Source organism: Triplophysa dalaica, chromosome 12 (genome assembly GCF_015846415.1).
Source record: "Triplophysa dalaica isolate WHDGS20190420 chromosome 12, ASM1584641v1, whole genome shotgun sequence".
NCBI classification, from domain to species: Eukaryota; Metazoa; Chordata; class Actinopteri; order Cypriniformes; family Nemacheilidae; genus Triplophysa; species Triplophysa dalaica.
Genome location: NC_079553.1, coordinates 20908501 through 20920715, shown reverse-complemented (window position 1 = coordinate 20920715; position 12215 = coordinate 20908501). Strand labels below are relative to the sequence as shown.

Sequence of the window (12215 nt, the reverse complement as noted above, 5' to 3'; positions counted from 1 at the left end):
AAAAAATCGTATTATTTATAGTTTATTTACAATTTTCTTTGCTGGTTTTACCTTATAGTATATACTTTATACTTTACATTGTATTTATTGTATTGTATCCACCTTGTTTTTCTCACTAAGAATAAGCAAAGTAAGAATTTCATTGCATCTGTATGACAATAAAGATCTTGAATCTTAAATCAATTACTCATAAAACAATTGCATTTGATATAATAGATTATTTAAATATGTAAATGAAAATAAATTGTAATGTAAGGGATAATTTTGATTTTGATTAGATAATGTGTTTTTCAAACATTTCTACAGTTTTCACAACAAAAACCATGTGATTCATATGTGTGTATCTGATACTTTCCGCCATACTCCACAAATTTGTACATTATAAATGGAACACGTCTTATAAATGTATAGCAAGTCCTCTTAACATGTATCCCTTGTAGATTTTCTATTGTATTAGGACGTTGCCATTTTGTATCCTGCACATATTTCTTATTCATTATTTTCATTATTTTTTGATGAACACAATCTGGGTAAAGTTCTAATTGGCCTCTTACAAGCAAGCGGCTGAAGTCAGTGATGCATTAAGAAAGAAGTTATTCCACACCGTTTCATTATTATATCTGTATGTTCTCTACAGAGCTACAGAGCAGTTCCTGTGGGAATCCAGGAGTTCCTGCTAAAGGGATTCTGAACGGGACAAGCTTCAATGTAGGAGACAGAATCCGCTACCACTGTGTCTCTGGCTACACCCTGGATGGCCACGCGCAGCTCACCTGTGTCACTAGCACATCTAATGTAGCCGTGTGGGATTTTCCAGTTCCCATCTGTCGAGGTAAGAACATGAGAACTCCACTTCGTTATTTTCAGAAGTTCATTTTGGAAAAGGTTCCATGTTGTTGTTGTGGTAAAAAGAATGTATTTTTACAGCAAAATATCACATTTAATGACAACAGGGATGAAATGATGGTAAAGTTTTTCCAGAACTAGCTTTGCTTTCGTAGACGTTTTTGCAATAACTTCTAACAAAGTTGAGCTAAACGATATTGCCGAAATGATTGCAATATTTTTTCAGCCTTTCGGCGATGCATATCTCAAATATTTATGTATATTCCTTAAAAATGCTTAAAATTGTGTCTCTTTGCCACTTTTTTTACTTTTTCAGAATTATTATTACAACCCAGCAGTCACAGTGTTGCTTAACTTTAAATTGGCAGCAAAATCTTTGTATTTTTTTATGTATCGCTCAGCCCATTTGTAGGGTAGTTTAAGTACAGTCGCTATACAAAAGTCAGGAGACTATTTAAAAATGATTTTCAGTTTTCTTAATGTACTATTTATAGGTACGTTTTTAGGTCAAATTATAATTTTTGTGTCGTTCTGGGAACAACTAAGAATATTTTTTCCCAAATTTTGAACGATTTTTTTTCTATTTGCATCTATTAACTTAAAAACAGGTGAAAATAACAGAAAAGATGGTTTGTATTTTTTCAGACCTCAAATACTGCCAAGAAAACAAGTTCATAGTCCCCAAGTCATATTTTTAAATGTATTTAGGAAAAGGTAAAAAATACTGTTTTTATGTGATAACCTGGGTTTTGTCATGCTGTCGGTCTTTCACACTGCTGTTGGGGGACTTAATGTCACTGAGGTGTGATTTTTGTTGAAATTCAACAGACGCTGGACTGGAATGGACACAATACATCTAGAAATGATGAATAAATGAAATTTTGGAATGGCCCTAATTTATTCTCTCGGCTTTATGTGTGAAAGTGTCAAAAATTTTAACTCATCATTCTGAACAATATATCTTTTTATTCGTCATTTTACACCCGAAAAACCTATCTGTGTGTGATATTCTGCTTGCGCTATCTTTCCCGGAGGCACTTGGTTCTATATTTTGTTATCTAATGCAATGACATCCAGCCATTTGTGAGAGTGGCTCATTGGTGCTGTAGGTGATGTTTTTATGGAATGGCACACAGAAAATGCATCCATTACCCGACAGATATCATTGAAATAGCGGTCCTGAAGTATCACTCCTGTCTCTCTGACTGTGTAAACAGGCAACATGAGAGTCCCCTGTCATATGATTTGTTTAGCCAATCAGACGCATCTGCCCGTCAATCATTCTGCAAGGTTACAGAGTATGCCCAAATATGAAAACAGGAAGTTGAGAGAGTTTGTCAAGTTGTTACTTTGTTGTGTACGTAGTTGTAATCTTTTATTTGCGTGGGGTTGGGTGGATGCATGTGTTTAGAGGGCGGGGTTTGAAAGGGGCAGAGTTATGACGAGGTTAAGGTCTAAGGTCTAACCTATGTTCTAAAATAGCATACGTCGCACAGCACCTGCAAGGAGTTGATTTATTAAACTAATGTTGTGTACTGATTATTTTTAAACCCACAATGCTTACGCTGTGGCTCTAATACATACCTGTGTTGTATTATTCTGTTTTGTTGAATTTCAAATGAGCATTGTTTAAAAAAAATCTTCCTTTGTCTTTTTCGGGATCACATTAAATATGGTGATTTATGAAGCGTTGTGCGTGCCCGATGTAAATCCGCGCTGTTCTTTTGCATTAGTCTTTTTGGCATGGCTCAATCGATGTTGAGTCAGAGGCGGTCCGCTGGGAAATTCCACTTTTTATCAGATATACAGATAATAATTGAGGTGTTGCTTTAATTATCAGTAGCAGTATCTTTGATGTGAGCCCTGCTACTGTGCTTCGCGGTTTACATTTTAAAGTGAAAATAAAATACGCTTAATTCCCAGGACATGTCAAACATGAACGCGACAAGGGTTTTAATTCTGTGCTTAATGGCTAAGTACATATCAATTAAAAACAGTGTTTTGGTGCAACAAAGCCTCATTAGGAGCCGTGTTTAATGTTGTAATGTTGTTGGATGTGTAACAGTTGGTTTTTTATTTGCTTTAGTTGTTTTCCATTTATCTGAAACTGAATTTAGGACTTATCGTTCATTCACATTTTTAAAACAGTTTTTTTTATTTATTTGAATAAACACTAATGTTGCTTTTGAAGTTCAGTAGCTCAGTTTCAAAACCACTACTGTAGTGTCAGGGGTTTCTCCCCAAAATGCTTAAAATAAATAATACTGATGAAGTAAACACAGAAACAAATTAGACCATAATCGTTCAAAAACATGAGAGTTGAGGTATAAAATGCCTGTAGACTGAGATGAGGTCTCACTTCTGCAGAAAAACATAACTGAGATTGAGGAGACTTCATGTTTGTTGGGATTGTTCTGGCCAAATTCTGAAGCACTTTTGCATGTTTCCCATCCCAAAATGCATTGCGCTTAAGGTTGCTTCCTTGGAAGGCTTTCCTGTGGCTCGGTGGTTAGAGCATGGCGCTAACAACCCCAAGGTCATGGGTTCAATCCACAGGGATTGCACATACTGAGAGACAAATGTGTAGTACCATGCAATGTAAGTTGCTTTGGATAAAAGCATCTGCCAAATGCGTAAATGTAAATGAGTTACAAAGTGCCAATTCATTAAGAGACAGCTGTGGAAGATAGTTAGCTTGCAAGGTTTTGAAGGACATCAATCCAATTTTTGATAAAGCTTTGTTTGCATGGCAAATGTAATGTAACAACAGAAAGTGTGTTTGTGTGAGTCTACTTGATCAATTTTGGGAAAATATTTGTAGGCCAAAATTTGCGAAACCTCCATTGGGGCTGTTCTCATTTGTAAAAACGCTGTACAAATATGGTATTTCTTTAAAGTATATTTTTTTCGTTTGGGTTTAAATGTGTATGTGTGTGAATGCGGGCCTGCATATCATTTTTATATACATATAATACTTTGTAAAAAGGACTTTTGTTAAAATTTTATACACATCAAGTCATTAAAAAGCAGGTAAAAATAACAGTTTAAAGCAGCTTTAGGTATCCCAGCCAGGACCAGCTGGTTAGGTTGCTGTGTTTTGCTTGTTTTAGGCACATGTCATCTGGTCAGACTGGGAGACCAGCTGGTGGACTAGGTAAACACCAGCTTTGCCAGACTGGGACACCTTAAGCTTATGATTCAGTAGCTTCTGCAGCATGATTCAAGTTTGTTTTACCTACACACGTGATAGTGAGGATTTGTTTAATTTTAATTCCCAGTCCAACCCTGATTATTATGTTAATGGTTTCTGACTGTCTTTTCAAATGTTTAATTAATGTGTTATCAAATAGAACATGTGGAAATTGTTCGGGCGTTTGTGTGACTCATGCAGAAGTGATTCTGGATGATTCACAGAGAGGGAAAACTAACCCCAGCTTAGTCTCTTCATCTCAGTGAGTGAAACTGAAGAAACTGCCAGCGCCGCAGCCAAACCAGTCAAAGCAATGAGATTAATCAATATTTGCGGGATTTCTGACTTCGGGCCTTGTAGCGCATGTGTTTTTTAATCTTCAGGTGAGGGAAATTCATCCTCTTTGACGGGGATACTGTATCTAAGCCCGGAGGTTTGCCCCTTCTCTCCGCCCCCTCTGGATGTTGTGCAAGCAAACTATATTGGGGAGGAATGATGCTGGGATGAGAGCGGGCTCTTCTGCTGTGGATGGCTTCTTTGTGTGTATGCCATCTGGGAGGAAAAGCTGCGACAAATGCGGCTCTCAGCAAACCAGAACGTTTTAAGATTATTAACTCGTCGGCTGCTCGCATTTTAGAAAAGGCTTGTTCCTCGCTCAAACACAGAGACGCTGGGAGATTGGCTCGGGTTAAAACCCAAACCGTGGTGCAACGCCGTGCATCTTCTGCCTGGTTCTTCGGTCATCCTGAGAATGAAGCCGGACCCTCAGAACGGGCAGATGGTCTTTTGATCTCATGTCCTCTGAGAACCTGCCCATTCTCTTGATGCAGGAGCTCATCCAAGAGTCCTCAGCAGTCTTGTATCACCTCCTCTTTCTTCCTCACACCTGTGCAGCAGATATCTCGGAATCCAGATGGAACCAAGCATACACACTCTCAAAAGCGTTGAGTTCTTGCTGTGCAAGCAGTTTCTGTCGTTTGTCAGGTCGTCCGACAACCGTGTTGTCTGTCCACGTAAAGTTTAGGAAGAGTCTTAGGAGGACTTTTGAATGGCCCATCACATTTTCAGACAGCTTATTCCAAAACCCCGCAGAACATGTCAAGATGTTTACCTCGCCATGACAGTTTAGCGTCTCGCGTGGCAAAGCGCACTTATCTTATCTCTCCTCACCTCCTTGCTTGTTTAGCGGCTAATTCCAGAGTCGACTACATCAAAAACATTTTCACAGAGCATCTGTTTGTCTCAGAGCGGCGTTCCGACCGTGAATGTTAAAATCCGGCATAAAAATGTAATGTATCGTGGCGAGAGCATTACCATTTCAAAGGTTCCTCAGGACCCACAGGCTGCCAGTCGCAGTGCCTGTACTTAAATTCACAAAGAAGCTGATGGTGAATCAGAGAATTGCTCAGGATATTTTTTAGTAACATTATCAATAAAAACACAAGGGCATAATTTGCTACGAAGATATTTTCTGTTTAAGTGAGCTCCATTGCATTGTTTTTAGGCTCTTATAAAATCATTATGTTATTATGATATTACTTGATATCACGATGGTTTAAGGTCAAAATAAAGTCATTTTAAACCTTTTTTTCTTCTGTAGATATTTTTTATATTTTGAAGAACATTAGTAAACAAACAACATTGTTTATAGTTTATCAATAATTTAAAGTATATATAATTGTTTAAGTTTTATATTCTCTTAAATATAGGCATTCATGTGTATGTTTTTACATATACAAAACACAAACACAAACTTTTATTCTGAATGTGATTAATCCTGATTAATCTTTTGAAAGAACCAGTTTCATCTATCTTAGAAAAATTTTGTCCCACAACTCTGTCGGCTCGTGAACACAGACAAATGAGAGATAATTCATCCCTTCCTTCATACAGTCCGTTTCCATCAGCACACAAAATGTGCGCAAACTAAATTGTAGAGTGAACCTCACAATTAAAACACAATTATGAACAATACCAATTTTCTTCAGCTTCTTGAATTTCTTGAAGATGTGAAACCGTACTGGTAATCACCGCATTGTGATGCAATGCATGTAAATACAATCATTCCGTCATGACTTCATTCAGACGTGTAATTCACACATTTCCTCCCGTCTCACAGCTGTTTTCCTCCGTTGTGTTTTCAATCTCGCCCTGCATCAGACACCGCCGTCCATTGACCATTTCCACCAAAGTTATTCGTCCCCTGCAGTTACAAGATGCCTCATTTGGGGAAGATAAAGTGTCTGGCGACAGAGAATCTCATATATTGTGATTATTGATTTCATTGTGGTGTTGGGTGTAAGTATGACAGAGGTGTTTGATTTAGCGCTGGTTTGGGTCTCGAAGCCTCAACGTGCAGCTGTGGCACATTCATTAAACTGCATTGTTCTTGTATGTCGAACCTTGTGCGTGAACTTGCCGTTTTGCTAATAATAATGATAATTACCTGACACTATTAAGCGTAGATTAGGTTTGCATAATTGAGAGTGGGAAAGAAAATGGCAGGCGTAAGGGATTTAAACACCCGAGTGGTAATTGTCAACTGAGAAATGCCTTTGTTTAAAGTCAATATATTCGAAAGCCATTGTGCTTTTGTAATGTTATATACTTCTGAGTGAAAAGGATGTTTAAAGAGAAAATATGTAGGCTGTGCCACTGTCTTTGGAATAAATTAATAGTAAAACACGCAGAAAGTCGATGTGAAATCCTGAATATCATTTTTTTCTTATTGATCATTGCGCTTTAAACAAAAATACATCATTGTGAACTGGGAAATGTCTCTTTCCCTAACAAAAAAACAAACAAACAAACACACAGTATGACGATACCTGTATCGTAAGAGCCGTGTGGTGCAGGTCCGGACCCTCTCGAGGCTGAAACTCATTCGTTTTTTCCTCTTCGCATGAGCTGTCGAGAGTCCTGTGATAAAGCATGAGTTTGCCCAAAATAGCTTTTTAGGCCAGAATTGCAGACGTATAAGGTAATTTGCAGCTTTGGGGACATAAATTGCCAGCAGACATTAATAGATATATAAAGCTGAGGCATTCAGATGCTTTACTAGTGAATGTTCGGCTTTGAAACGTCTCAAAACTGCCGACCAGAGGGAAGGTTCTGAAGAAGATCTGCTACATAACCATTTAACGTTTTATATTTAATGCCATTTACAAATCAGGAAATCAGACAGGTTTTGAATCTGATCAGATGAAGGTGTAGCAGATTCGCTTTGCTCCTGAATTCATACAGTATGCTGCCTTAAAGCCATGTAAAAATACTCCCATCATTCCCGGAGGCGATACATCAAGTGCACCTGGGAAACTCGGATGCCCCGGAGTCAGGCATTTGTTATTATGATATATTGCTTGTTCAAATGGAAAAATAACACAATTTAACAAAAACTTTTTACTTTGGATTAAATTAAAAATGAATTTGTGCATCAGTTAATACAACTACGATGTGTGCAGAGCCATTGAGAGAAAGTTGCGTAAACTTCCTTGACTCCAACGGAAAGTTCCCAGAAGTTAGTAGTAGCGCATGAAGCTGCGACTAAACAGACCAACTGAGGTAAACATTTCACCCATTTAAAGACGAACTCCATTTAATGAATTCAAAAATGAAAGAAATAAAGCATTTAAAGAGAAAACATAACTTCTTGGATCTATCCGAAGGCTCCATGAATCACATGACGCTCCAGCGTTTTGAACTTCCCTTGGCAAAACTCTCTCTCTCAATGGCTCTGGATGTGCGCCGACATGTAGCCCTTTACAAAAGTCTTGGGAATTTTTGTTTGTGATTTTATTCCGATCACACACATGTCGGTATGTGCAAATCATATAAAACCTATGACAGAAATGTGGACATATTGTATAAATAAACAGATATTGAATATAAACATAGGAATAATAGTAACAATATAGAAATAGGGAAGGAGAAAATATAGGTAACAATAATGTAAAACATCAAATACACACAGAATGCACAACATTCGTTCTCCGTTGTATTGCATTTGTGCTAAAGGTCGATCTATTAATCGGCCGGTCGATTTTATGAGATGAAGGTGGGGAAAAATATCAGGCAAACATATCGGCCAAAGGATAAACCGGCCTCATATATTGGCCATCGTAAGGGCTAATTTCTAAAAATTGGCATCGGCCAGAGAAAATCCCATATCGGTTGACCTCTAATTTGTGCTTTCTCCTCTTTGTTTTGAAATAATATGAATATGAAAGTATCAAATTGCATCCAGTGCATCCATGTTCTGAACCAAGTCTGAACTTTCCATGAAGACTAGTGAATAGTATCTCTCCTTTTCTTTTATAGAGATAGTTCATCATAGTCATCATTCATTTACCGTCAAATCTGTATAAATGTCTTTGTTCTGATGAACACAGAGAAAGATATTTGAAAGAATGCTTGTAAACAAACAGTTCTCAGCCCCTGTTGAGTACCATAAGAAAATTGACAATGGTAATCAAAAGTGAACCAAGAACTATTTGCTTTCCTACATTCTTCAAAATATCTTCTTCTGTGATTTGAACAGAAGAAGATTTGAACTGATCTACAGATTTGAATCCATCAGCCATCCTGACATTATAAAACACATAAAAGAAGCGCATTTTGTTGAAGTGTTGGGAACAGACGCACTCTTGTTTTTCTACATGTATTTAATTGAATTAATTTACTGACTCTTTGTCTGTTTCAAGGCTCGGGCTTCTTAATTACCTTCTCATATATTATCATTTGTGTTTTGTTTACATAACCTGTACATAACTCATTACACTAATCATCCTGTTCTGCACAACATAACCCGTAATTACTTGCAGAAACCTCAAGTACAATATACTTCATCATTTTTGTGCTTTGTCTGTGGATTCCGATGAATCTTCACCCTGAATCATAATGCTGTACGACAAGTTCTGCTCTCAACAACTCTTGACAGTAAAGGGGCTGTAAACTTGTTTTATTTTATTTCGTTTTTGGAATAGTAAGCATAAAATGTCCATAACACCTGACAGATATCAATGAAATGAGTGTCTTGAGAAATTCATCCTGTCTCGGTGAGAGTCAGACACTCTGTAAACAGCAGAATCAGAGTCAGGGGAAAAGCCCACGCTGTTTTAGACAGTTAGAAATGATTTTTGCCTGTGAATCATTTTGTGCATTTGAGTTTGTTGATATCCATTGGAGTGAGTGTTGTGATGTGTGTGTATGTGTGTGGGGGAGTCCAATTCAGTGAGGAAGTTGCAAAAGGTTCTTTTCAGTATTTTTGTCTTGTTTGCCAGTTAAAATGTAATTGTGTAATTGTCGTCACCATTGTCAGTTATTCTTTGTCAAGGTTTAAGGGAAAAACATATTTTTCAAGGTAATTTTATCTAATTTAAAGGTGCCGATTTTTGGAGGATCTATTGACATAAATGCTATATTATATATGTCTTCAGAGGTGTATATTATAGTTACATAATGAAGCGTTATGTTTTTATTTCCATAGAATGAGCTATTTCTATCTACATACTCGGGTCCCCTTACATGGAATTCATCATGTTGTTTCTGCATGGCCCTAAACGGACAGACAGCTCTACAAAGCACGTTTCAAAAATACGTGATCTCCTTCAGCAAAGAAGCAAAAACGTGATGACATCTTAGTTCTGTGTCTGACGGTGTAGTCCTTCGAATGGGAGGGAGAGCGGTGGAGTGAGCCGTTAGTTACAATTCGCAACTTCAACGCTAGATGTCGCTACATTTTCTACACCGGGTTTGAAAGTTTACTGTCTCAAGTGTAAGCATTACAGAATTAGTCTGATTTCTTTGAAAACAAAGGACTTGATGTAATGATGCTTCTAAGTATTTTAATATATTATAAAATATATATTATAAATTACTTAGGGCGGTTTCACATTAGCGTTTTTTGTGCACACCCGAGCTCGAGAGTTCGGTTCGTTTGGGAAATGTGAACGCTTTCTTTCGAACCTTGGTGCCCACACGCACACTGTACCCAGGTCCATTTAAAAAGGGGTGTGGTTTCATGTGAACTCCAGTTCGCTTCGCAGCTGATAGGAACGCAATCGTACCAAATCGCAGAAGTGAAATGCTATTAATGATGTATTGTTTGGTAAAAATGTGTGCCTTCTTGTGTGTTTCACTCACGTTACTGGCGCAATTCAAGCAGAGAGCAAGATCTAAATTCTGTCCGCCTTCAGCGTTCTTAAGAGTATTTGCAGTACATTCACAGACGCTAGTACAGCTATGTACTGAAGCAGGCTGATGAGGCAAACGATTCGCGGTTCAGACCCAAAAATAGTAATATGAATGCAGTCCAGCGGGGGCAGTGTAAGCAAAGTAAATCAGTAAATGTGAATGTGAAAAGACCTTACTGGTCGTGTTGTGGTCAAGACCAACACCAGAGCCAGACTTTACAGGATTGAGAGCACAACAATCAAATACTTATCAAATTAATCAGAGCCACATAACCATAAAAGTCATAATCAAAAAATTGTAGAAGTACATTTTTATGTATAGGGATTTTCATTAAAATAGCCTTGTTGAGTTTCATTGCTTCAGTTCATTTTAATGTGCATTTGTTTTCATTTTGTTGACATATATTTTACACATTTGCCCATTTATTTGCTGACCTGGATCAACAATAACGATAAGTAAATCCCTGCATTTAAAGCAGGGATTTGACATCAAATCACATTATTGATGTTTCCATAATTTGGAAAAAGCAACAAAACAAGGGATATCCCCACAGTTTGGGTCTAGAAATTAAATCTTAAATCTTCTTAGTCAGAGAATTAGATCGAGACAAGCCTGATACCTTCAACAAAAAAAGTGGTATAGATCAAATTCAGTCTCAAGCATTGCGACACTGCTTACTGCGAAACTAGACAAAAATACCGACTAGGAAAGTTGCAAAATGGTTTCTTCACACCTAGGTCAAGTCAGGTTCATTTGTAAACTCCTTTTATAAAACATGATGTTTGAAGCTTTTTAACAAATACTGGAGCGCAAACACAGTCAATAGGCAACCCAAAGGTCGATGTGCCAATGATATTATCCATGAGATGGTTGCAGATGTGCATATGGGTCATAAATGTATCTGTATGCATCATGTCTGATTTGCTTACTGAATGCTGCCTACTGCACTTTGCTAAGCACAGAAAATAAAGCAAGAAAAGAGCAAGTTCAGCGGATGTCTAGTTTTATTCAATAGGAGGCTGAACATGAAAATGACCTCACTTTAACTTTTGGATCTACCGAAGCAAAACCATTAACTTCTGCAGGCCATAGTTTCAATGAAATGAGAAAAAGACACCCTTATGATTAAAAACATATTCCAAGCTTCTGGTCATTTCATTTTTGTGTCTTTGATTCAAAAACTGCATTTAATCTCACTGTCTCAAGGGCTCTTCCTTACTTTCCTGGCATATAGTTTGTTTTAGTGGGCTTTTCTTGGCTGGACGATGCTGTGATACACAAAGTCAGAAAACAAAGTCATGTTTACAAGGTGCCTGGCTGCTATTATGAGGGTGTTATAAAATAAATACTATGTTTGCCAAAGTCTACTAGGATAGGGAAATCAATTCTTGTCAATATTCTCAGAGTTTTGTTCGAGGCACTTGGCTAGATGTCCGTGAGCAGAAATGCTTTGATTCATGAGTTCTGTAACATGGGGTACTCAGAAAGGCAGGCAGAGATCCAAGTGCAGCAAATATTTATTTATACAAACTAAACAAAACAACATGAAACAATAGATGACACGAAACCCAGAAGAGAACGGAACAATACAAAAGTACAAACAAGATCTGACAAAAGGATGGAAGGACTCACCAAAATAACCACGGGTGAGATCAATGAAGAATGGAGAAGGGAACATGAAACAGAACTTCAAAATAAAAGTCGAGAGGGAAGAACAAGCAGAAATGTTAGTTGTTGTATTTTGTTAAATATTTAACACTTACTACTTTAGGACAGACATTAGTCACAAAATAAATAAATAAATAAAAGCTATTTACGAGCTTTCCCACCACTCTGGAAACTACATTTCCTACCCTGAAGTCAATGCTTGTTGGAAAGGACGTTTATCTCTCTTGATACCAAATCTATGAAAATAAAAATATGAATTTAAGATGGCACAGTGTTTATACTATTGTATAAACGTTGTATACTCAAGACTCCTTGGAAG

At 37.4% G+C, this 12215-nt stretch overlaps 1 protein-coding gene across 1 annotated transcript in view; it reads left to right on the top strand.

Annotated features, from left to right (window-relative positions):
- The window catches only part of csmd3a (CUB and Sushi multiple domains 3a), a 227882-nt gene that overhangs the window by 40774 nt on the left and 174893 nt on the right, over window positions 1-12215 (top strand). Inside the window, exon 4 of the mRNA XM_056762084.1 lies at window positions 638-832. Coding sequence (XP_056618062.1) covers window positions 638-832 — 195 coding nt within the window. The remainder of the gene's footprint in view (window positions 1-637; window positions 833-12215) is intronic.